The 26743-nt window shown below is 36.7% G+C and overlaps 3 protein-coding genes across 7 annotated transcripts in view; 1 reads left to right on the forward strand and 2 right to left on the reverse strand.

Moving 5' to 3' along the window:
* Nucleotides 1–17514, reverse strand: part of aff4 (AF4/FMR2 family, member 4) — a 33624-nt gene extending 16110 nt beyond the window's left edge. For 2 of the 3 annotated variants that reach the window (XM_017308664.1, XM_008426928.2), the window contains exons 1-2: nucleotides 7694–7915; nucleotides 1621–1753 (exon numbers count right to left, since the gene is read on the reverse strand). In XM_017308664.1, coding sequence (XP_017164153.1) covers nucleotides 1621–1753; nucleotides 7694–7710 — 150 coding nt within the window. In that variant the 5' untranslated portion in view covers nucleotides 7711–7915. Of the gene's footprint in view, nucleotides 1–1620; nucleotides 1754–7693; nucleotides 7916–17226 lie in introns of those variants that run through there. The other variant, XM_017308663.1, reaches the window with a different exon arrangement.
* A 1756-nt stretch (nucleotides 17515–19270) lies between these two features.
* Nucleotides 19271–22891, reverse strand: zcchc10 (zinc finger, CCHC domain containing 10). 3 transcript variants are annotated; one of them, XM_008426930.1, is made up of 4 exons: nucleotides 22786–22891; nucleotides 21841–22002; nucleotides 21494–21535; nucleotides 19271–19874 (listed from the first exon to the last, which is right to left on the reverse strand). In XM_008426930.1, the coding sequence occupies exons 1-4, from the start codon at nucleotides 22824–22826 to the stop codon at nucleotides 19658–19660; spliced, it is 462 nt and encodes a 153-aa protein (XP_008425152.1). In that variant the 5' UTR covers nucleotides 22827–22891; the 3' UTR covers nucleotides 19271–19657. The 3 variants fall into 3 exon arrangements, with proteins under 3 accessions (XP_008425152.1, XP_008425151.1, XP_017163957.1); XM_008426929.1 differs by having other exon boundaries at nucleotides 21494–21538; XM_017308468.1 differs by lacking the exon at nucleotides 21494–21535.
* A 1203-nt stretch (nucleotides 22892–24094) lies between these two features.
* The window catches only part of hspa4a (heat shock protein 4a), a 13202-nt gene continuing 10553 nt past the window's right edge, over nucleotides 24095–26743 (forward strand). Inside the window, exons 1-3 of the mRNA XM_017308751.1 lie at nucleotides 24095–24409; nucleotides 25983–26040; nucleotides 26170–26310. Of these exons, the coding sequence (XP_017164240.1) occupies nucleotides 24303–24409; nucleotides 25983–26040; nucleotides 26170–26310 (306 nt within the window). The 5' untranslated portion in view covers nucleotides 24095–24302. The remainder of the gene's footprint in view (nucleotides 24410–25982; nucleotides 26041–26169; nucleotides 26311–26743) is intronic.

The raw sequence follows: 26743 nt of genomic DNA on the forward strand, positions 1-26743 counted from the left end.
CAGAGTACTAGAACTGTGCAGCCATATAAATATTGTGTGAGCATATTAAACAATGAGTCCATTGTGCAAAACTGATTGTATTGCACTTTTGTAACAAGCCATAACCGTTCAGGGGTCATAGCAGAGTCAAAACTTACTGAAACAAAGCAGAGTTTTTTCCAAACTGCAAGAAAAAAAAAACAACTTAAAAATGAACTCCGCTTTAAACTGACCCCATAAAATAAATTGTTTAGTCTCAGATACCAAGTATCACACAAAGGACAAAGTAAATTCAAATATTTTTTAGCCTAATGTCTACTTCTGCTTACCTGTATGGAACTTTTTTAGAGTAGATGCAGTGTAAACAGAAACGAGAACACTCGACATGCTTTTTGTCCTCTTCAGGTCTCATCAAATTGAGGCACAATTTGGTAAAGAGACTGATTTGAGTGGTGTTGCTTATAGGTCGTCTGTTTCAAATTAGAATAAAATGCGCTACATGCAACAGCGTTTATAGAAAGTTAAATACTCCTCACTCTGCGCGAATGAGCAAGCATATAAACTCTGCCCCATAAAAAGGTTCCTGCTGCACTGGTCTAGATCCGGGAGGCCGCAGCTGCAGCTGTGTGTGCACACGGCCTTTTAAGCATAACGCTGTAAACTTCCACTTAGTGAAGCATGACAGTCAGAAAGTCAAACTAAAGCTTATATAAGGGTCGCACAAGCAGTTGGCAAGATACGCAAAGTATGAAAAAATGGAAACTTTAATAGTTTCTTTCGTCATTCTTAGGCTGCACAACTTTATCATTGAAGTCAACTTCATTTTAAAAGGCAACTTTCTAAGAAAACGTGAGAAAATCTGCACAGTAAAAACTGTATTTTATTGATAAAGGTCAAGGAGTCTTCCGTCTTTAATGTCAGCTTTCATCTTTCACTTTGTTGTGGTCCAAAACACACACACACACACACACACACACACACACACACACACCCCAACACTCACTCACCTCTGGTGGCTTTCTCATCTGAACAACCTGTCAGTACACATTCCTTCCTGCTTGTTTGATGGCTCGCTCCAGCTAAGAGAGAGGAGCCACTTACATGTGTTCAAATCTGGTTAGTGGCAAAGATTAGAACTGGTTCAGAGAACTTAAAATCCTCTTTACAATTAAACTGGCAGACAGGAGCTGGCTGGCCTACATTTGCACATGCAGGTATAATGCGGAAGACATGGGAGGAAGTGCAACACCGACGTAGTGTGCTGCTTTGTTTACTTTTAACAGCTGACAGACTTGAGTTGTCAGCAGACTGTTTTCTGATTGGAAAGTTGGCTACATTAATCACCTAATATTCTTTGAAACAAATCATTATGATAACACACTTTAATCTCTGAGATTATCTGGATTAAACAAGGTGAAGCATCACTATGAGACTTTTCAGACATGTCGGAACACAACAACGTATCTTGTTTTTTTTTTCCTGTTGCATTGAGCAGATGACGCAACAATGACAACTGCACCGCCGTGAAAGCTCTTGATAATGAAGTTTTCACTTCCTGCCTATGTTGCAAATACCTGTTAGCTGATCAGATATATACCAGCTGTGAGAAGGGAAAAAAAAAAAGACAAAAGAGAAACTTACCACTTTGTAGGGTTCAGGGAAGAGGGGGGAATTTGCTGGAAAGGCCTCTCCTCCTCCTCCCTGTTGGATTTCTTGATTTCTCCTTTCTCTTTCTTTCATTCGGAGCACATTCCGGTCCTCACGGTTCATGTTGCTGTCAACAAAAAACAGAGCATCGAATCAACATAAAAACATGCTACGCCAGCTCACATGATCTTAAATGAACAATTTTAGGTCGCACAGGAAACCGAAGTATGCAGAAAGCTCCCTGGTTGTTTCCCCCCCCCACAACATTTCATAAAACATTACCACATTTTTCAGGCTGCCATCTTATAAAATATCAAGAGAATACACTGAGACAATAACAGACATGACCGGCGGAGAAAGTAGCCTCTAATAAGCTTAGGCTCGTCACACAATTCAGTTTCCGACTTCTACTGTAAATAATCCTCTTGAGCAGATGGTCAGTGTCATTTCACGCAACAACCAACAGCACTGATGTAATAATGTAAGAACAATGTTTAATCTTCTCACAAAACATAGGCAAAGATTATTTTCACAATATTTGTCTTAAMGTTTTTTCTATCCTTCTGGCACAAGAAGTATTAAAACTATTGACATGATTAACAAAACTGACAAAAACAAACAAAAAAGTGCAACCAAAGATCAGTTTTCACTAAAACTAGTTTAAAAATACTTCTCTGCTCCTTGTTTTCTATTTGGACATCAATGCTGATCCAACTAAGAAGCAAAAAAAACAAACTCAGGTTTTCAAGGCGTGGTACAAATACCAAATGTCATACTTCAGCTGCCTTTGGTGGTACTCAGAGAGGATTTTGACAAAACTATTTGCAAAGTAAACATAAACAAAGTGATCTACAAAGAATCAAGAGGCAGAAAGGTGTGTTGTTCAAACCAAATGGATTTTGGCTCCACCAGTGACATTTTAAAACAGAATGCTGTATCAGAACAAGTGAAGGTCACTACTTAGACCACGTTCATCCATGTCTGAAATTGGACCCTGGATCTGGGAATGCCATCTAACCAAATTTAGTCGCATTCTTGTTCCATAATTTAGTTCTTTTTTTCTAAAAACTTGAACATTCCAACCCTCAGGAACCATGCAGTCTAATAATAACCTTATTTGCTGTTTGTACTTTTATACTCAAGCAACATAAAAAAAAAATCAAAATATAAAACCACCAAAGTGTCATTAAACAGTTTCCTTTTACTGGAGCTTTTATGTTTTCAGTGAACACACACACATAATGCACCACATTCAAACCGGTTTTACAGGAAAACAGTGCAAACAACAGTTTATATTTACATACAGTGATCCCTCGTTTTTCACGGGGGTTGCGTTCTGAAAATAACCCGCGATAAGTGAAATCTGCGAAGTAGTTATCTTTAGTTTTTACAATTATTACACAGCATAATTAAATACATTGAAACCAAAGAACAAAACTTATTTTCAGGTCAGCGGATGTGCATCAATCGGGCCTTAATGTCATCTGGAGTCACGTCATTAMAGCGTCTCCTCCAAGCTGCTTTGCGAGATTCACAGCTGGATCTACGGCAGRGCGATGGATCTCGTCAAGCGAGCCTCCGGTCGGGTTTTGCGCTGATTCTGGCCAGTTTTTTCCAGCAGGCATTCAAAGTTTCAGTTTTCATTTCCTGAACGGCCAATCTGTATTACTTATATTTAAATACCGTAACGTTATTGGCACACAGGTAGAGAAGAACCGCAGACACWGTTTAGCCAATCAGGACGCAGAACACAATGCACTGTGAAAAAAAAACTGCACAAAAAGAAAAATCCGCGAAGCAGCGAGACCGTGAAAGGTGAACCGCGTTATATATAGCGAGGGATCATGAAAACCTTTCATCTTACATTATAATCAATTTGATTAAAACATGTTTTCAGACAAAACATAAGCATTCCTTAATTCCAATCTGACATAGGACCAATGAGTATTTTCCCTTCTGTGCTCAATGTTTACCTGAAAGCAGCCGCAGAATTTTAAAAAAAATGGGAACAAGCTCATTTCAGTTCAGCTTGTTACCTGCCACTTTAAACAAACAGCCTCTAAATCCGTCAGTGAAAACAATAACTTTGCGCCTGCTGACGAAGTGTGACTGTACAGCCACCGCCCAGCCTCCTCCTAGATTACTAAACACACTTCATACAGGTGCTATTACAAAGCATGATGCCTAATCCAGCATTAAAATACAAGACTGGGGGAAGTGTCCATGTGAAATCACGAGCTTCCTGYAGGAAAAGAGTCRTGGATGAAATGTGTCATCAGAACCARYGACTAAAACCAAATCAGAATAAYGTTTAAAGGAGACCACTTGTTTGGAGGTTCTACATTTCTAAAACAAACGTGTTTCACGTCATCAGCCACTCCCAAATACACATTCATATTAGATTCCCTCATAGATGAGAAACATTCATAGAAAGTAAAGTGACTGAAATCCATCCATCCATCCATCCATCCATTTTCTTTACACCCCTGTCCCTAATGGGGTCAGGAGGTGCTGATGCCCATCTCCAGCTAACGTTCCGGGCGAGAGGCGGGGGTCACCCTGAACAGGTCGCCAGTCTGTCACAGTGACTGAAATCATAACTATTAAATTCAACCTGGTTTTAATAAGTAAACATGTACAACATGCATCATCTCTGGACTTTATTTGATTTACAGCACAGAGATGAATTAGGACAGCACCAAAAAAGTAACAAAATAGTTTTCATGATGACAAACTTACTACAACTGGCCCGACCACTGATTACCACCTTCAGACATCGAGTGTCTACAACAGCTCACTGTGCGGATGATTTACTAAAGCCACATTTGAGTAAACTGTGCTTAATGATAGTTATTTAGTCTCCTTTACCTCACAACTCACAGGAACAAGCYTTCATTTGAGGGTCTTTCAAGCTATAAATGTTGCCTGTGGTTTCAGAAAAAGCATTGGAGAAATAATGCTCCACACTTTTTGTCTGCTCAGACAGAAACTGATACCGAGCTACGGTGTCTTTCCTGTACCAAAGTGATAGGGATTGAAAATGCAAACGAGCTTGTTGTTGTTAGCAGGGAGCGGGTTTGCATGTGTGAATGATCCGCCATTACCACAATGTTAATCAAAGGCCCCCGACAACCGGATCTTTTGTAAACAAAGCTTGCGTCCATTCAGACCACAAACTGACCTGACCTGTTGATGTTTGTGAGCAGGGGTGAGAGACTGTCACACTGTGGTAGACCTCTACAGGAAATCGTCACACGCAAGGCTCAACTGACTCTGTTACTGGTTTTAGCAAGCTGAAGCAGAGACGTGGAGAAACGCATGAAGCAGCAGTCGGTTTTAGTTTTGAGCCCTTTCCAAAACCAGAAAACAAAAATAGTGGAAAAAGGGAAGTCATCAGTGGAGAAAAATAAGTTTTAATGAAACTTGGGCTGAACAACAATGAGCAGCAAARTGTACATTTTGGATAGATTCAAGCTTAAGTCAAGCATTTGCGCTGAGGACAAAGCAAGCAGAGCATTCCAACCTTTCACCACTTTGAAACTTTGTAGTTTTGGCCGCCTCATGTCGGACTTTTTGGGGTACAAGATGGAGTCATTTGTCTCGGGACATTTTGTACAGACTAAGCCTCAACTCATAAAAACTGGAGTCCGTTCCCTCTGGCAAATTCAACAGATGATAAAAGAAAAAAAAACTTTTTGGTGTATCGTGGTTTTATGGCTTAAATGAAAATGATCTATAAGCACTCCTGCAGTCCAGACTTATTCTGGATTGATCAGTTGTCAAATGAATAAAAGTCAACTGGCCCAAATGGGGATCAGAACTCAAATAACCAGATAAAGGGTGTGATATTAAGTTTTCAGAAAMTATATAATTAAAACAGAAATGTGARATTTAAGCACTTTAATTGCCATTCAACATGGAAATAAGCTGATGGTGGATGGGAAGACAGTCATTTCAATCTACAAAAAAGCAATGATACCATGGTACCTAAATGATAGCGTTTCAGATTATTTTCCATCGTAAACAAGTATTTGTTTATGACAATATAAAAAAATTGTMGTGAACATACTCTACTATGCTAACTAGCTAAAATTTAAAAGGGACATTATATAAAATCAACTTTTTGGAGCTTTTTATATCATGTTCTAATGTCATTCCCTTGTCAAAAATACACCTGGAGGGTTGCTTTGATTCTTTAATGGATGTTTGAAAAACTCTCTGACGGCAATCATTCAGGGTGTCTACACGTTTGCTCACAAAATGCCACCTATTTACCTACAGGTCTTCAGTCTCCAGCTTACCCCTCCTCCACTCAACTCCACCAGACTAGTGRCAGCATCAATTGCGTGTCTGCTGAGTAGATCATACAAAATGTTTCTCATTTCTCCTCAGAACAGTTGTAAATGGTATCACGGAGGAGCACTGTTGCCATTATGTGCTGAAGGGGGAGTGTCAGAAAGAGTACGCGCTTCTTAAAGAGACAGACACAATTGCAAAGTCAAATTTCTTTTAGGTTGTTTTTTTATATATACAGCATTTTTATAACAACACAAAGTAGCAGCTACTTGATTGTGCTATAAAATGGCACTATGTGCCTAGAAAATACATAATGAAATCACTGATTAAAACATTGATTATCAAAGCAAATATAAAACGTCTTCCTGCCAAGTAAAAACTAATGTATGAAAGGTAGGTATGAAATGCTGCGAAAACAGCACCAGTTAGCGGCTTTGATAAGGCTGGCTATGAAACAAGCAATATTTGAAAATGTATCCCAAGACTAAAGCGGTTAAGTGGTCAGGACCCAAGTGCTACTTGTGGCTTCAAAACAGCATGAATTGGTGAATTAGCCTGGAGCCCTACAGAGAAAAAGCCTGTAATTTTGACATGATGAAACCTCAACATTAAAATAAAACTCTCAACCACTTTGAGGATTGGAGGATGTTGTTGCTAAACATAAAAGGTTAGAGGGGGCATTTTGAACTGACCTGGAGAAAAACAATTCTTGTAAGTGAAAGGTMATTTCTGATGTGTTTGTTTAAACTACACAATTTTTTTACAACTTTCAACCTACTAAAATTAAAACTACTGTACCCAACGGACCACAATATACAAAAGCAACTATGTACAAAGGTAACCAAAGTGGTAAGTTGAACAATCTACACACTATACAAAAAATAAGCTTATTAATAAAATGCACACCTGTTTAATGTGCTAGTCAACACTACAAGAATGTAGAAGGTGTGTTTTCTGTCTTACTCATAATTCCTCAGAATAGCCTGGGCACGTTCTTAATTTACCTGTTCACAGTAATYGACAGATTAAAACTGTTCCTGTCAGTTGGGTTAATCTATACAMGCTTACCATTTTGTCATAAACCTCCAAAATGTACAATCTGTGACTTGAATCACAKGTTAGACACCATTTAYCTCAATTCCACAAAGTTCCCCCYAAAAATATCTTTATAAGGTCTAGCTTGTTTTGGAAACATCAATATCAAACAGATGGTAATTCTGATGTCGTATAATTGCTTAAATTTACAGTCAGGTCAACTTTGACTTGCATATTTGGCCAAGCCCACATCTGAAGTCCAAGCCCTTCTACACTAATCCAACAAAAAAAGTTAGCGTTTCTAGTCTGCTGCAAAGTTTATTAAAATGCTCTTGTTGCKGTCTAACTCTCAGTAAAGTTTAAATACTATTATTATCCATGTGTAACWGTAGTGAAATCAATAGTCTGCCAAACTTAAAAGGTCAACGTCTCCAGAGTTGGGAACTCCAGTCAAGTTGTAACTAAATTAATCAGCTCATCTGTCTCTCTGCAACTCACAACATAACAGCCAGGCCTTGTGTTATATTCAAGAAAAAGGGAGAGCCGATGGTTATCTGATCACCATGAATACAGGACAGGGCCTATGTCACACAGCCATTATGCAAGCTCAAGCAAACAGAGAAAAGAAATCCAAGTTGGGCATAAAACATTGGAGGATTTTATTCTCGATGGACACGAGATTAAAAAAAAGAAAAAGAAAAAAACGAGCAACTAAGCAAGAACTTGTGCGTCTTACCCTGACTGAGAGGCCATGGCCTCAACCACTGAAACATTGGAAGAAGAAGGGTTCAAAGGATCTCCTAGGGATTCAGAAGTTCTCTCGTCATAACTTCTCAACCTTGACCTGAGCACAGACCGCCTCCTCTGAAGCCCCTTTTCCAGTAAATGTTATCTTTTAGCGTCCAGCTGTAAGACTGCAACTCCAGTTTCTTTACTAGACTCGAAGGTACAGTGCATTTCCTTGGAGTGGAGACAAATCTGACTCAGAGAGGGGAGGGGACTGCCTGCTCTGGGTAGATACCAAGTCTGCAAACAGCGGGGGAGTCACATGCGAGGTAAAGTCTAGAGGCTGAGGCTGCTTTTGTTTCCGTTCTGTTGTTAAAGCATGAATGGAGACCTGGAGAGCTGAATAGCCTGGGGGTGCAAATGTATGTGGAAGGCTGTTTGGAATAATCAGAATCAGCTTTATTGGCAAAGTTTGTGCACACAAACAAGGAATTTGACGTTAGTGTCACTTTGTCCAGGCATTTTAATTGTACATATATAAACTTAGTAGGAAGTTAAAGCTTTATTTAAAAAAAAAGTACATAAAAACAAACAGTGGAAATGACTAACTGTATTGGGGGGGCAGATTCAGATAATTAGGAATATGCAACATCAGGGATGCTGGGTGAACTGTTATTAAATGTTAAACATCAGTCTGTTTTTAACTGAATGCGATTAAGTTATTAAAGAAAATGTTGAAAATATGCTGGAGTGAAATACATATTACAAAATAAAAATTAAGAAGAGTAAATCAAAGTATGAAAACATAACAATACAAGTCTGACAATAAATAATATTTCAAAAAGAGCAAAAGGGGATCAATAAGAGAKAAATAAATCTCACCTCTCTCAGAGAGTGGCACTGTCCACCTCCTCCCATAAAAGGAGATGTTATTTTACACCACAGGCCCTCTGCCTGCGTGATGTCACTGAACAGCCAATCAGAATCCATCTTTCAGTCTACAAACTCCCTCCCTCCTCCCCACTCTGCCTCAGGCACAAGGCAAAGCACCCATGGAGTCTGTTAAAGAGACAGTGCACAGGTTTCTACTCTGCTGCTRCTCACTAACAAACATGACACATTTTCATCAGCTACGCACGCTGAYGAAACAAGCGGGCACATGTGGCATCACCGCATGTTGCAAGAGTTTCCATMGAGTACATGTTGTGAAAATATAAAACTACTTAATCTCGGGTTATCTACATACAAGCTGGTTTTAAGATAAATCCTCTGTTAGGGGCATTTTGTGAGTCTCTAAAGCCTTTAAGTAAGACAGTAAGAGTAACAAGGTATTCATGTTTTAAGGGTGTAATGTAGGTGAACTGATCAGCTTTTCCCAGCCTATAATGATTACCATTTTTTTTTTTTGGGTTATGACCTTCCAATTACGATTTATATTTTTCTCTAAAGACCATAGCACAAAAAGTTAATTGATCAAGTTAATACTTTTAAATCCAGTAGAAAATGAAGTAGGAGAAACTCAAATTGAGCCCATCAAAGTACTAGCAGTAAAAATTTAAAATGATCAGAGCTTTTACTTATGGAATGGGGGAAAAAGATTTTTCAGTACTTGATTTGCAGATCAATGAGAAACATTCTTGTTATTATTAATCAATCAAAAGCTAATCCTCAGTAATACTCCTGCAACATGGAGAGAACAACCATGTTTGGAGTCTGTTAGGGCATCAACCACRATTTCTGAAAATATCAGCTGGTGGCTGACTGATTAAAAGATGGCAAACATCAATGGGTTGTTATAACCCGTTTCAACATGGTGAGTCAGAATTGGAGTAGTCTCATTTAAAAACCATCACCTGCAGTAAGTAAAACCTTGAAACCTAAAAGAAATCCCACAGTTTAGAAGAAAGACCAGATGAAGGAATWTCACTGCTGCATTGGAGGTTTGGAYGAAATTGCTGAGTCCTCAGGTTTTCCTCTCTGGTGATATCTGAATGGCATCATTTCTGCCAATGCATTGGAAAGCCCCATCACTCATTAGTATTGCTCAATAAGACTAGGAGAAATAATGAATCATGACAGGCCAATAAACACAGGATTCACAAAAGTTGTAACAATCCTACTACAAGTCTTCTTCAAAACTAGGGGTGCACTGATTGKAGAGTTTTGACCAGTCACAGACTTATAAAGAGCTTGATCTGCTGATTCCAATTTTGGAAGATGACYATTTGCTTTGTCTCAAAAGTTGCTAAATATAGAGACAAAAGATGATGGATTGGCAACARAGAGGTGACCATTGTTAACCGCACACATGCAGACATGACCTGGTGGGGGATCCATCGGTCAGCCCTCCGACAAGTCAGAGCAAAAGGGGACAGCAGCTGATAAAATYACTGGATAAGACTGGTTTCAAAGCTGATTGCCCTTTACCCAAAATTAAGGACATCGGCATCAATTTATCAACACGCATCTACTCAAAACAAATAATCCCGTCAAGTAAAGCACATCCAACTTTCTACTTATTGTTGAAGGTACCAAATCAAATCATCTGTCCTCACTGATCCCAGCAATATGCAAATCACTAAAAGCAACTGAARCCCAGMTAAGAAGATCCTATTACAACAAGCAACAATTGCTCAGGTTGCACAATATTCCACTCTTGAAAGTAAGATTTCCTCAGAAAACAATGCTTATCATACTTAAAGAAAGCATTTTATCCTCTGCAGATCCAATCTACCTGTGGTATGTTTTACAGAATGAAAAAAGCTGACTCYAGAAATACTGTGGCGTAACACATTGAATGATGTATTGCACAAGTTACAAGTATCTTTGAAACAGAGTGCACATGAATATTAAAAGCATAATAAATGTTTACAAGGCTGAACTGTATCACTCAAAGTTTTACAGGTGGTTAAAAAAAAAAGGAAAAATAAATGTTTTCACAGCTATGTTGATATAGCTATCAAAGGAACATCCAATGCACCTCAGTTGGAAAGTAAGGGGAAGTAATGGGTGCAGACGGGGGTGAGAGCCGCCCCCCACCCCGGTGCTTTTGAAGTGAACCTGCTGACGGCAGGAATTCCAGAGAGAGCATCAATTCAGCTGAACCTTTCCTCTGTAAGCAGCTGCTTAGGGAGGAATCCTGAGGGCTGCTGTTATAATCAAAGTGCAAAAAAATTAGAAACTGTCCTGAAATAATGGTTTTCACGATGTGAAAATATCAGCTGCAAATTTAAGTCTGTTCATTTCCAGATAAACTACAGCTGCCTTTAACTCATAGTTTGTGATCAATAATAGCCAGGGTTTGCAAAATTCCWAGCAATAATTTCAATGCTTGGTTTGGCATTTGAACTGAACATAGCTCAAGAATCTTTGGTCTGGTTTAAAACCTGCAGGTAAAAGGATTTAAAGGCATAAGGAAGAAAAAAGAAATGTSTTTTSACTGACTCGTCTTTGCTGCTAGAAAGTCTAGAACCTATATGATCAACTAATTGGAAAAATAAAGCTACAGATGCGATAAGCATGCAAAGATCTAGCACTATATTTTTTCATAAATTAAAATTTGTATCAGTTAATGGAGCAAAATCAAAAGGTGACCTTTTTCTCACACTAAGTTTTTTTTTTTTATACTTGTACAATACAATGATCAAATCGAATTAAATTCTTTTTAAGACTCAGAATCTCCGAACTGTGAGTCTTTTTCTTTCTTCTTAAAAAAAAAAAGCTTTGTAAAACATTCTCCACCTACAATGTCTTCCCTGAGCCGTCAAATGCCTTCAGCAGACCCAAGTCTTAAAAAAWTTTACGCACAAATTATTCTTTTATAGAGTCTTTTGAGCTTTTTTAGTTTGATTAGGTAAGAGGGTTATCCCAAGTGCAAAAAGTGAAAACTAGGACTGAAACTGAATTAATAAATAGTACATTTCCAGCAGCCTCYTAATGTTTTATTTTAGTTAGATAATGAATTGATTATAGCGGAAAGCAAACTTTGATATTACCCTGGATTATGTTTGCTTGTAGCCCATCTCAATCAGCCAATGTTCCAACTCTGAGCGCCAACACAGATAACACTGTTCTGGGTACTTTCTACCAAACTACAACTGGAACATGACACACGTCTTCCTGTTACCTTGCTGAAAGAATGCGTCATTCAAACCAATCTACTTTTCAGAAACTTTTCAACATTTGTYCGAACCCTTGATTAAGTTTGGTCAGTTTTAAAAGAAATTCCAAGATTCACCTTGCTCCAAGAAAATAGGAATTCAAAACACCATGTTTGGATTGAACAGGTGTGAAAACAGCAGTTTTAAGGAAATTTTACTATTACCGTATTTTCCGCACTATAAGGCGCACCTGAAAACCTTCAATTTCCTCAAAAGCCGACAGTGCGCCTTATAACCCAGTGCACCGTATATATGGACCAATATTGAGCCACAACAGGTCTAGCAGCTACGGTAAGCAGCCGACGACTTCATTTTCCCCCGTAGAAGAAGAAGTGCGCAGTGCATGCTGGGATAGTTGTCAGAATGCTGGTTTGTTAATAAAGTTTGACTGACCTATCTACCTACCGACCTGATAATCGGGTCGTCTGCAGGTCATTTAGCACCACGTTCTCCAAGAACATGCTGTGCACGAACGGAGAAGGGTCACCATCGTCCGCCCACGCCCCGGTCCAGTCGCAGAAGGCTCTCCTCGCCGACCCGAGTCGGACTGYTTTGTTGACATTCTTTAKGTCAACAAAGTGGCTTTAGATATTCATCCGGGGTGTTTCGACTAGGGCTACCAAGGGACCAGCCCCTATACATTTAAAGCCGGAGGGAACGGGGGAAGAGAGACAGAGACCGCGGCGGCAGCGTGTCGGTTGGTCTGTGTTACCCAGAAAGCAGTTGGGCACAATATCCCAACACCGTGAGTGAAACAACGACTGGGGCAGCCTAAAGTACTCGGGGACCACTTCTTTACAAATGGGGACCACTTCTTTACAAATGTGGATGTGTAATAATAGAGTACGGAACAAATCGGCAACTGAAACTGCAGCGTCTATTCTCTGCGCCTTATAATGCGGTGCTCCTTATATATGGAAAAAGTTTTAAAATAGGCCATTCATTGAAGGTGCGCCTTGTAATCCGATGCGCCTTATAGTGCGGAAAATACGGTATATTGTCATGCTGACCACAAAACATGCTGAGAAAGGACTACAGAGGACTCAAAGTTAGTAATTTTCAGTATCTGAAAKGCATTTTAAACTGAAGTCAGAAGATTTGACAAGCAAATTAAAATAAATCTGTATTTTCCACGTGTTGCTACATGTCTGCACTTCATTCAGACTGTGAAAGAAAAAAAATCAGAGCAAATAAGAAGACGGCTGATCTGAGCTCAGCTTCATGCCTGTCAGAGTGCTGGGTTAGAAAGCAAAATCTCAGTTAAATCAACAATTTACAGGGATTACACGTGAAAACAAGAGTCACTATCTACAGTTAGTACTCCTAACTACAAAAACCAAACATTACTGCTACAACTTCAGWTTTYTAATATATGGAGACTTTATTAACTACGTATGGAAACAATATAAGCATTGAAGGCAATGGACGTATAATTCTAAGTCACAATATTTTGTTGTCTTTATTAAAAAGTTGAGAAAGACTGTTAAAAAGTTCATCACGATCYGTCTAACTAGAAATCTGCCAAAATACAAACACAATGTTAATAGAGAAGCTGCAATATCAAAACAGGAACAGCACTGCCATATTTTAACATGTGAACACGGCATTTGTTGATAATATTTTGTAACCAACAGTGAAAACACTGTTTAAAACAGCAAAAAGAGGAATCTTAATCTCAACMCAATGAGGTCTGCAAAAACCAATGTTACATTTGACAGCAAAGCAACTTTATTATCATTTTGTTTGTCCCATTTTAGCAATACAGGTCTTTAAAAAAAATTTTCTTTTGGGTTGTTGAGAAATTGTATTTTCTACTTACACAATTTTGTTTTTATTTTGTTTTTAAGGTAACACCTGTTTAGGAGCAGCATAAAGTAGCCTTTAGATAACTATTGTGCGTTTACTTAATTGCTTATTAAGACATTCTGACCGTGTTAAATGGACTTCATTATCACAGGAGAACTTTGCTACTGAGAATACGACACTTTCTTTTTCTCAGTAACAACAGGGCACTCGTCTATGCCTAATCAGCATGACATGATGAAAATTAAACCCCAAAATTTAAATATATAACTTTGCAAAATAGCAACATAGCGCACATAAACTGTATCCGTGCATTTGATCATTTCAGGCAAACGACTCTTTGTAGAACATCCTACTCTGACACTTTTACAGTTTGTTACACTGATCCATCTTTTTTTTTTTAAATATTTCCCGCAAAGCACTTAACCTGCTTACAAAGGACATTGTGCTCAATGAATTCCATTAGTGTTTATGAGACATCTGACTCCCCCGACGCAACACAAAGGCTGGTATTGTAATATTTTTGAGGCAAGAACAAAGTATTTCACAGTCCATGTCTGCGCCAGATCACAGAAAGCAGAACGGCCTTAATGAGTTTCACCTTCACAGCACTGCGTAGCCACATGAGAGCTTAACTCTCATCCTACAGAACAAAAGCAGAAGAACAGATGCACGAGGTCAGGACACAGAGAGCTGCAGATTTTTTTGCTGTGTGAGCAAGAGCTCTGAGAGACTGAAAAAAAAAATACAGCTACTGATGCTGATAAGATTTGGACTAATTGAGTTGGCAGACTCTGCAAGAGCAACTCAAGCAACTTACCCYTGTCAAGCTAAAGAAATATTATTTGATTATAGACCTAAATACATAACCTTACCAACATTTAATTAAATTCTGACAGCCGATGCTCAAAAGTATCAGCTGTCTTTGCATTATGAAAACAATATGATTTTAACCTCTAAACTGAATCCAACTTTTAACAAAAAGGTAATCTATCCTGTCTTTTAAAATCTGGCCTGAACCGAGCATCTCTCATTTCCAAAACCTTCAGTCAGGAAAACTGGATTATAGTGTACACTAGCTGTTTCAAAGCCAAAGAAAACACACACTCTGTGCGCCGTCTGGACTGGACGAACAAATCACTGAAACATCTTCACAGAGCATGTGCCCTTTGCCGTGGCAACAAGGGAAACAGCTTGACAGAAGCCCCCAGGCAAAATTTAAACAGGATGCGAATTCAGTGCGAGCCGTGTGACAGGGAGCACAGTTACACATTACTAATGTGTTGTTTGCTTTAGCTGCTTGTTTTTGTTAGTATCATTCAAATCATCTGGCGAAGTTAACATCTGGCATTAATCTTACTTTGCTTTTGCATCATTTGTCTTCAGTGCAAGCAAATACAAACTGTTACAGCCAGGCTTCATAGAACTGCATGGAAAACGAACCTCTGTTACACAATTGGCTATTTTTAATCAACAGATTATCCGACTTTAAAGTATATGTTAAATATTTTTCACAAATTTGTCAAAGATCTCATTTACAAATATTTTAACATGGCTCAATTAATCAGTCAAAGAGCTTCRATTTTGTTTTCCAGTAGTAGAAAACAAAGCAAACCTTCAAAGTTTGGCAAGAACAYGTTGCTGCTCAATAAGAGTGATAAAATGCCATTGACCCTACAGGTGGATAACTTTCTTTGCCAAATCATGGTGTTGAAAAACATAAAAGTGAAAGGAGAACTCTTGCTAATTTTTGCCTTCGTACAAACATGTAATAATAGGAAGTTTGAACATTGACAACAATGAACATTTCTACCATCATAAACTGGATATATGATTTCAAGCAGTATAAAATGGATTTAGAGAAAAATTGATCATACAGATTTAATTTCACTCCACCAAAGAGCTCACCTGCTGATTTTGAGAATTTTAATGTGTAAAATAGTAAATAATGTGCTCAATATTTTTTGCTAGAGGTAGTAGTTTTAAATCTAAAAGTGAAAAAAAACATTCCCTTTCAAGCCCGAGTCCTTAAAAAACTTCTTTTTAAAGTTCAGATTATTATTTTTTAAGTTCTTGACCCAAAATTACAGATTAGATCAAATGAAAAAAATGGCCAATTTTAATCTCCGATTGATTATTCTTATTTTAACCAGTCAAATTTCTGAACAGGGTAATGTTTAATCCACTTAATAAGGCACCAGACTTCGACACGGGACTGTTTATCATCCAAACGGCTTATGTCTAAGCTCTGTCTTGATTAAATCTGTGAAGGTTCAAATCTACCTGCCATAACAGTCCCTGACCTTAAAATGACCCAAACAGGGAAGTGTCAACCAAAATCAACAGGTAAGGAACTTTTGCTCRTGTGGCACACCTGTTCTTTTTAATACCGACCTATAAGTGGTTATGTATTGAAATCAATTATGCTTGTTTTAAACATCTACATCATCACCTTTTCTATTAACATGTTATTTCAAAACTTTACATCTTKAAGTATTTTACAAGTCAAATTTGTATCCAATTATTCAGAAATGTATAATTACACAAATCAAATTTATGCCAATGTAATCTAGTTATTTAGAGACACGAAGTCTAATTCAACTAGAATTATATTATATTACAGTGAAACTCAGCTGATAACATAATCTCAAATCTGGAGACGCTTTTCTCAGTGAATACAGATTTGCAGTGGAATTGACAAAATCCATTCAAACATTTAAAAAAATTGGCTGATTTTAAGCTTTGGGTGATTGATTAAGGCAACTGTAGCCAAATGACAGAGGTTGCTTTGTCTAAGGAAACTGATGACTGCATCAAGTTACTGACTTATGTATTTGACTGGCAAAAGGGAAYTTTAGACTTGTAGTGCATGCTCTGGCCCTTCCCCCAGCGCATCGCTTAAAAAGGCTTCCTAGAAACTGAAGTCAGCTTTCCTTCCAAAAACAAATTATACTTTTGCATCAGTATGAATTTTAATTGGTTGCACATAGAACAACTGGTGAAACAAAACAAATTTATGTAAAATAAACAACTTGCAAATTCCTCTTACCGACTTTGGGAGTATCCAGAGTGCGGCTCTTATATAATCTTGGACATTATACATACATCAACAGCGGATTATACACATAGTGTATATTTATTTGCCCAAGTAATAAAAGGCATTGTTAATGCAGAAAACATAAATGTGAGGCTTTTAGACTTACATTATAGAAACAAAAACAACATAGCTTCCACCTTAATGTTTGACTCAGTTTGCCACAACGAAATCCCCAAAACACGTACAAAAGTACTCTACACTTTAGCTGTAAAATAAAGAAAGTTTCCCACGAACAGAAGTCAAAAAATTACCCAATTTCTGATCTAATTTAGGTTTAAAAAGAGGTGAACCCGCAGGACTACCTGCGTCTTTAAGCAGAACGTTTGCTAGCTAGCGGTGTTTAGCTGCTAAGCTAGCGGCTAGCCTGTTTAAAACATTTTATTTTTTACGGAAATTGAAGTTAACAGTCACTTCAAACGTAACAAAATTACATAGCAGGGTTATTTGAGAAACGATACCTTTCCCGACAGTGACTATCCTTACCTCTTGTCTTCTTTTTAGGCCCAAACCATTCTAGCTGTTGGAAAGCTCTTTTCTCTTTGTCTTTTTCCACTTCCAGTTAGACGCAAAATGGACTCAGCTAAACAGCTAAATTACTGAAACCGAATGGACGGTTCCCATGGTTTTCTCAAACCGCAACTGCACGCCAAATGGGAAGCAAAACGGGATCATTTTTTCTGTCGTTCATGTTCTTATATCTAAATAAAAGTGACTGATAGCTAAGTTAAGCAGCCAAGCAGGTACAACAGACAGGAGTGGATGGCAGCAGCCAGTGTTGCATTCACTATCCGTCAGAAATATGTCAAACACAACCATCCTTTGAAAAAATATTGAACAGCTTAAACACCGTTGTTATTTAAATAAAAGAATGAGAAAAACAGGCMCCTGAAGGGCAAAATAAGAATATAAAAAAAATAAATAAACCCAATCTTCAGCATACAAAAAGTATTTAAAAGGGATGAAATCAAGAAATAAGAGAAATTGTCAAAATAYGACATATAAGCTATAAAATCGTACATGTGAAAAGGCTGTTAAATTAATTTTTAAAAGTATTTCCAAATAACCGTTTTAATGTCTAAGGATTATGCAATAGATGTTTCCTTGTAATTTGTTTCCTTTAATTTACAATTATTTCTGCGCATTTGAATAAATCGTTGCAGGTTTCCCCTGTTTTTATGTAAAATACTGTATTCAATGGCTACATTGAGTAAAAATCACCTTATCTAATTGAGAGAATCAGATAAACCTKTTTTGTTTACACTGAGTTCGAGGCCAGCAACTTGGGATAATTCCACTTGTACTTGAACGCAGCATTTTAGTGACGTAAAGGTTGCCCATGTTTTGACGTACAGAAGGGAATCACGCACGTCGTCTCATTGTTCCCTGCTGGTCATTTGAGAGCTCGTTATTTAACCATAAAAATTAATGATCTATTCCGATTGTTACGCACTTTTGTAAAATAAATGAAAGGATAAATAAATAAATACAAATGCGCTTCTATATGCATCATTCCGTTATGCATATAGTTATGCAATATGGATGTTGATTGATTTTGCAAGAACCTGGTGAGCTTTGTGGGTAATTCTGAAGTCTTTGAAAGCAGCAAAGCAATACCTATGAATACTTTTCACAAACCTGTTAATATCACTTCCTCTGATTACGTAGGAAATACATTTTGATGACAAGAAAAAAAATACACTCAAATCAGTAGTTTTTGTTTTTATTCAAATCAGATTTGAGTTAATATAAAAATAACCATTCACATGGGAGTTTTATCTTTTAATCAGTGAACATTCCCCCAGGGTGGTGAGCAACCAAAAGGTATTGTACTTTGCTAAGGCGTATCTCAGCTCTGAATAGAGGACCAGTTCACTGGAGGTCATTCACTGCCGTCGACCTCTTGGCCCCAAAATGATTCTATAGCCTCAAAGGCTGACCTCCTCCACACCAAACACACTTTAAAGATTTGCCTGCAACATGAGACATAGCTTGTGACCAGACCAAATCAAGACAAAAAGGGAATATATTTCTATGCTTCATTTACATACCCAAAGGGCTTTTTGCTTCAGTTGGAAGAAAATGTTTTAACATAAAAAAGAGCTRGTYCATTCTTTGAACCTTTTCACAATTTGCCTGGTCATAATCACAACCTTCCATTGATTTGGTAGAAATTTTCTAAGATAGAATAATACAAAGTAGAGCATGATTATYGTCATTGCTATCRTTTTTTCTTAATTAAAAATCTTGCTTTAGATCTCTGGAGTATTTGGACTTGATAAGGGGCCATACAAGTATAAGCCATTTTCTATTTTCCGGTTCTTATTTATAATAAATCATGTTGTTTTCCCTCCCGTTCACAGTTACAGACTGCATTTTGATAGAGAAACCTGATACAATATGTTCACATTTGTGGTTATAATGTGAAAAAAAATTGAGAAGGCTAAAGGGGTAGGAATACTTTTGCAAGACACTATTTGTAAGCACAAACAATAATAGGCCAAGTTTAATTATTAGTAAGAAAAAAATATTTTTACAGTAAGAATATTTATTTTGTTCAGCGTACACTATAATCTTAAAGTTTATTCAAACAGGTTGACAGGGTGTACAGAACCTGCTCATCTGGAAACACTAAGTACAAAACTAAAAAAAATGAACTYGAATAATTGTGTGTTCCTCTTGACAGGTTTTAAAGTTTATTTTCTTGCTAGAAATATAAACATTAGAAAATGTCTCAGCTGCAGAAGTAACAGCAGAAAAGCGTTTAAAACTCAAGGGGAAACAAAGCTCAAGACTAGCCCACCCTCCTTAGCACACTGCTGTCATTTTCAACCAGCTGCGGTTTGCTTTTAGAAAAAGAACATTTATTTGAAACATTGGGTATTGTCAAGAAATTTCTCCTTAATTCCCAATATGTTTATTTCTTCTTTTTCTTCTTTTTTGGAGGTCCCTCATCTGAATCGCTGCTGCTTTCCGAGTCTGAGCTCTCTGATGAAGGGGATGAGGAGGAGGAGGAAGAAGAGGAGGAAGAGCTGTCGCTGTCTGAAGAGGAGCTGGAGGAGTCGCTGCTGTCTGATGAGTCACTGGACGAGTCGTCTGAGTCGTTGCTGCTGTCGTTGCTCAAGTCTTTTGCCCTGAGAGCAAGAAGTAGAGCGCAGAGTGAGAAGGAAACGTAACTGTACCCGTTACATTCACCGGAATGTTCCATGGGCTCTTATCACTCTCGTATTAAATTAAAAAGAGCTGGACAGCGGTGAAAAAGTTTAACCTTTCTAAATGTTACAGTTGTTCTTACAAATTTGTAGTTGACAAAACGTACTCTACGATCACTTTAAAAATATAAAACAAAAACAGTTATATATGTTTTGTCTTTAGTAAATAATCTAATATGCAACTATGACTTATTTCAGCCATTTTGATGGTCAGATGTGTGTTTTGATAATGAACAGACTGCCAACAGCAGTCTATGTCAGAGAAATAAAAGCTGGACCAACCGTTCTACATAGAAATGTGTTACTTCTTTCCAGCAACCATATAAGAAAATTATTTTACAGCTTTCTCAAACTATATGTTATGACTCTTGTGTTTGGAGACACAATGAACAGCAAGAGCAAAGAAAAAACAAAATAGATCACTGAGGTAAAACTTTCAAAGMCAATCAATAAAGTGAAGAAAGCGGTATGTGCTCTGCATTTAAAAGTGTTGAACAGTGTGATATTCTGCAAATGTTGAGTAGATCTTTTTAAGCAGTTGTYTTGGGCTGTAGGTCTTCATGAAGCATAACATGTTTAAAACACAGAGCACACAAATGTTGGAGAGGAAATTACAGCCTGTTTAATTTAACTAKCCCAGTTTAGTTGTTCTGCTTCTAAATAAGCAATAATAGCATAACAATTTTCAACTAATTCGCAATTAGGTCTAAATGAGCTAAAAAAAAAAAACAGAACATAGAATTAATGTAATCTCTTAAAAAATGGTTTGCTTTAAACAAACAGAGCATGAATGACTTCTTCTATTGGTATTCCTGAAAGCAGGAACAGCAGAAAGCAGAAACGATCTAGATTCTAACAGACCTAAACTTTAAAGTATTGCCATTATTACAATTCTCCACTAGAGTTCGCTGTTGAGTCATAATTTTTTAAACAGTTGATTTGATTTCAATTTAAGGTTAGAAGCAAGAGTATATGTTTCAATAGAATAAAGCAAGTGTACATTTTAAATTTGATTTAAGATTTGTACATTACTTGCTCAAATTATCCTGTCAGCTGATGAACATGAGAATTCACAGTTTTTATCACAGAAAGATGAAGCATTAATTACAAATGAGACATCACTGATGTAGAGGTGCAGGGTGTTTCTCAATATTCAAAGGCTTTATTGCTCTACACAGCAGTCCTGGGGTTCAATCCCTGACCTTTAAACCTTTGATACATGTCTTCCCCCTTCTTTCTCTRCTYRTTTMCTGTATGATTAATATACATAAATGACACAAGTGCCACTAAAATATTTCACCATTAAAAAAAAACAAAMAMAAAAAAACAATWACAAATTTACTCCTCCCTCTTGTTTAGATCTGACCATTTGGACCTGAAGTATTTCKTTTACATGCAAATTGAGGTGTCTGCATCTACCATATATTTGTATGTAAGATAAATTATTTAAGGAAATAAATAAAAATGAGTACATATGCTTTTTCAAACACCTAATAGGCTTAAATTTAATTAAGTTAAAATAAAGAAAAAAATAAACTTACTTCTTTTTGATTTTCTTTTCAATGGAGCTTTCTCCTCCTGGTCTGCTAACAGGAAAAATGCCAGTGACAATGAATGCATTACAGATATATTTGTGTGCGTCTGTATCATTTTATAAAACATTTGAATTGGAATTGAAACAGATCAATAAATGGCAACCAAATCCAAATATTAAAAGCTTACACTGATCTAAAATAAACTCTGACATTTGCTGGATAGTATATACTTTTATTGAATTATCACATAGAATGATTACTGCAAAGTTCTACAGCTCGGATTCAGGATTTTAGTGCACAAGTGGATGCACAAAGGAAGAATATCTCGTAGCATAAAGGGATGAAGCCCTTACCCTGTGATGCTGAGAGGTTTGTTTTCATTTTCCTTCAGCTTCTTCTTCATCTCAACTGTTCTTGATGGCCTGTGCAAATATTTTCGTTTCCCGGTGCACTCATATGTCCAGTGTCCCATCTCCAAGCACTTCTGGCATCGCACATGTTGTTTGTTTGCCTCCCTGTAGACAGARAAAAAAAGACAAATATTATTTAAAGTAGGTGAGTAGAACATGTGCATTATTTTTATTTAACTTAGTAATTTTTATGACATTTTTTAATATATTTTTTATTTTCATAGAAAAATTTATTTATGTTTTAGAAACAGTTTTTTATCCAAGAGCAATCATGGCTAAATTAAAAAATATATATCTTGCATCCTTTTCCTGTGTGCATCATCTTATTTGTATCAGTGGCCTTTTTGTATAATCTGTATCATTTATAATTTTATTCTGGTCTTTTTAACTTCTATACCACACACTGACTAAACTGCACCCTTTTAATTGAATTGTTCTTTTGTAAAACATGACAAGAGTTGTTTTTTTTGCCTGATTGACTGACTGATATTGGAAAGAGGAATGAAGTCTGTAGATCTTCGTTTGAAATACAATTTTTTTCACATTAATATACTGGTTTGGTATAGCTATAAAATAAAATTCCATGAAAAATATTTATTTGCCACAGTTACTACATGCTACTMCCGATACAACTTCCACATCTGACCTATAAGACTAAGTAAACGCCTCAGTACAAATATGCCAACAGAAAATAAAAAAAGATCTTGTAAACAGAAGCAGCGAAGGATCTGCGCTCCCCGTTTTCTCTACTGTAGTCAGTACTGACTTTCTGCGTGTAAGATGGCGTCTAACGACCTAAATTTTGTTGGTGTTACAAAAACAGAAAGCTCAGCTCACAAACTGTACAACAATTTCATTGTTGCTTCCAAATATACAGGATATACTTACGCTTGTCTCCTCGCAATTATTCTGTGCATGGGAGTCGCCATGTTGCCAGGTTTAGCTTCTTCTTCGTTTCTACCCCTAAAGTCTACAACAGCAACAGCGCCTACTGGAGTCGCAACATCATCATGACACCTCCGTCTTGTTTTTTTTTTTCATTGGCAGTTGCCAAAAAATGCTAAAGGTTGTATTGCTGCCACCTAATGATATGGAATATGGCTCAAAATGTCTTTATTTATATTGCAGTAATCAACTTTATTTTAAAAAAAACACAAGTGTTTTGTGTGTCTGAATTTCTCTGTAATATACTTAATAAATGAAATATTTCTTTATTTTTTTATAAATGTGTTCAATATTAATATCCTTCTTATCTCATATCTATCTTCTACAAACTCAAATATTATGCTACATTGTCTAATTTCCTCCACAAAGTTGACATTTTCCTGTATTATGTTGCTGCATTTYGAATAATGAACTGTTATTCCTGTTGTTGTCCTTTTTGCTTCCCTATCTGCTGTTTTGTTTGCCTTAATCCAAATATGTGTTGGAACTTCAATAAATATCGCAACATGTGTATCCTAAATAAGGATTATTAACTGCAAGATCTGTACCATGAACAATATGCAAAAGTTAGAATCTCTGCGAGTTACTGGTACAACAACTAAATAATAATTATTGTATTTCTAATAAAAATTCTAGTTCATTATTTGAATTACTATATTTTAAACTGGCTAGTGCTGAACTGGACTCTGAACAAATTATTTTTTTAACCTTTTTGTAGTTTTTAAGGTCTTATTTCTTCTATCCATTGTACTGCTAATAATAAAGCTAATTWCAATAATTTCAACTTTTTAGATCATGGGCCCACATAGACTAACACTTTATATTCTAACAAGAATGAAAACAACCTTACTGTTTCCGAATRATGTAAGTGGTCTTATGCTTGAATTGTTGTGGAATGAAATCAGTTGAGTTCTGATTACAATTTTGAGTTCAAATTCTAACAAGAATTAAATTAAGAATTATGCCTGTTTGTTTTAGGAATTGCCTGGAGATATTTGATTGTATAAAAMACTTAATTTACACTAAATGTAAAATAATAATTAATATTTTTCACATCTCGAAATTGTATTGTAATTTAAGCCATATACTACATTTAGAAATTATGTAAAAACTGCGCAAAAGCCTCAGGATCCATCTAAAAAAAGCTAGAGAGTTGGAGAAACGTCTCACATGGTTATAGAAAAATCCAGAGACTTCAGGATAATGCACATCTCGCGAGAATTACCGGCGAGAGCGCGAGAAGGCTGTTAAACCACCTTGCTGCTAAGGGTTGCCAGTGCAGATCAGGGACACCGGTAACAGCGGTGTGGATTAAGAAGAGTAYTATCTCTTTTTAACAGAGAACAATACAACAACTCTACTAAGATTTTTGTACTCTTTAAGGTTTAAATAAACATTAACCTTACTTTAAGTTCCGCTGCAGACAACCTTACAGCCAAGAGACGGGCATATTGTAGAAGATGTCAGTGGTGGGATTTGACTTGGGTTTTCAGAGCTGCTATGTAGCTGTAGCCCGAGCTGGAGGAATTGAGACAGTTGCTAACGAATACAGCGACAGATGTACGCCGTAAGTATTAAACAGCACATTTTATACGTTAAAATTCTGAAATAGTAGCCTTATTGGATGTCTTGTCATTTTCTGTGTGTTGTCTTCACAATGAAGCCGGATTTTCAACCCATTTGCCGAACTTTCATACACGTCCGTGTGTGATCATTCAAACTTAATTTCACTGTAAGATATATTTGTTTGTGCGCTTGAGTCTTAACTGCAACCAAAGGGGGTGTTTTGATTTTATATTCAACGTATTAAAACATTTACCACCGGAGCTACAATTGTAAGCTAGACGGCTAAACACATCAGTTTTATTAACGGTACCGACTGTTGGAAAACGTGTTTTAGTTGCCTGATGACCCCGCGCAGGCGGTGCTTCCTTCTGTAGTTGTAATTGTCTTACATGCTCTGAAGGCCTAAACTCCGGTGTGTCCCGTGTGACAAAACGTGCGTCTTGCGTGAAGGGTTTCGTTCGATGACGACAACAGTCGAGCTTTTGGTGGAATATTCTAGCAATTATTATGTCCTCCGAAAATGTAGTGATTAACTTTTCTTAAGTATTTTCTTAAAATATTTTATTACTTGTAAACAAAAAACAATACTAACATGTATTTGATACAATTCAATGCATTTATTTGAAATAGGAGAAACAATATATAATCTTGATTAATTAATGGTTCGTAGTTRCATTAAAATTAAATGACATTATTACAGTTATAATAAAGCTCTTATTTTCTATTATTTGGGAATTTATATTGCATCTTGTTCAAAATATAAATTTTTCTGATTTTGTCTTTATTGAGTAACACAAATATACAAATATGATATTAGTTGATTAATTAGTCTTGCCAAACATAGTCTTTAAAATGCAGTACCTGAATAAGAGTGAGGAGTCTTTCAGTTTTCTGCTCCACAGCTAAGTGATTCTTTTTGGGCCTGTAAATGGTTCCAAATAAGCCACACCTGGTAAACATGGCAGTAGCAGCCTCCTTTCATTGAGTTGAATGGCTGTGAGCAGAGAAGGTAGGGTTAAGGCATCGCTGCTTTACTTCCCCCTCAGTACAATTAAGAAGAAACCTTAAATTGTATGATTGGTAKGATGTAACATTTAAGTTTGAGACTTATGGTTTAAAACCTTGATACACCATTTAGTGTCTTTGTGAAACACATGTGCCTAAAGCCAAAAATGTTCTCTCTTTTGATTACATATTGTGAATATAAACATGTTTATCCCAAAATCTATTTGTATGCTATGTCATTTCTTAGTGCCACCTTTTAAAATTTGGCCGGCAGTACTAGATATAAAAAATGGCTCTCAATGTACCCTAAAAAGAAAGAAAGTAGGTTTAAACTAAAGGAAAGTTTGGTGTTTTAACACTTTGAAAATGATTGTTGTAGTTGTGTTTGTGTGTGGGTTGAGCCTTGGCTCATGAGTTTCTGTGTAGGCATGTCAGGATATTGTGTAGTAACCTCTGGCAAATAACTTTACCTTTGTTTTACTTGTAGTTACAAACTGAAAGTCTACTTGGATTAACTCCAATTGCTTGATTATAATAATCAAATTCACATTTTATTAATTTTCCCCCAGGTCATTTGTATCATTTGGTCCAAGAAATCGATCAATCGGAGCAGCTGCAAAAAGCCAGGTACATATCGATTCTTCCAAATTACATGCATTAGATTTTTAATTTTTTGCCTAAAAATCCAAAGCTGTATTTTAAAAGGTGAATGTTTTCAAACTTTTTTTTTTTTTCCTGCTCAATCGTCATGTCCAGGTGGTGACCAACTGTAAGAACACAGTGCAAGGCTTCAAGCGTTTCCATGGCAGGGCGTTCTCAGACCCAATTGTTCAGGCAGCCAAGTCCAACCTGGTGTACGACTTGGCACAGATGCCTTCAGGAGCCACCGGCATAAAGGTGAGGTTAGCCCCTATTTTGTTGTTCTAATAGTCAGGGTTAAAGGTCAAGTGATGTTGGATTTTATTTGTGGTATATGCCAATATTTAACAACCCAGAAAACTGATTTGTTTTTTTTTTTCCTCTGGGATCTTTTTTTGTAAAGTGTCCTTTTTTGTCATTGGTCAATGTTGGATTTATAAAAATGCAGGCTTAACAGTTGTCTGTTAGATATGTTTTACATATAATCTGTTCCTATTATGAATTTATTCAAAGCATGATGGTTTTTTTGTAAAATAAACTGACATCTTATTAGGTAAAATATTTGTTCGGATTCTGTTTTACTTAACAGCTTTAATTATTGTTGAATTACACAAGTTCCTCTGAGTTCATAAATGATGATGCCAGTTAGTCCAGCAGGACATCACTCCTAAAAAAATCGCATGTTTATATA

Source organism: Poecilia reticulata, linkage group LG14 (genome assembly GCF_000633615.1).
Source record: "Poecilia reticulata strain Guanapo linkage group LG14, Guppy_female_1.0+MT, whole genome shotgun sequence".
Lineage (NCBI taxonomy): Eukaryota > Metazoa > Chordata > Actinopteri > Cyprinodontiformes > Poeciliidae > Poecilia > Poecilia reticulata.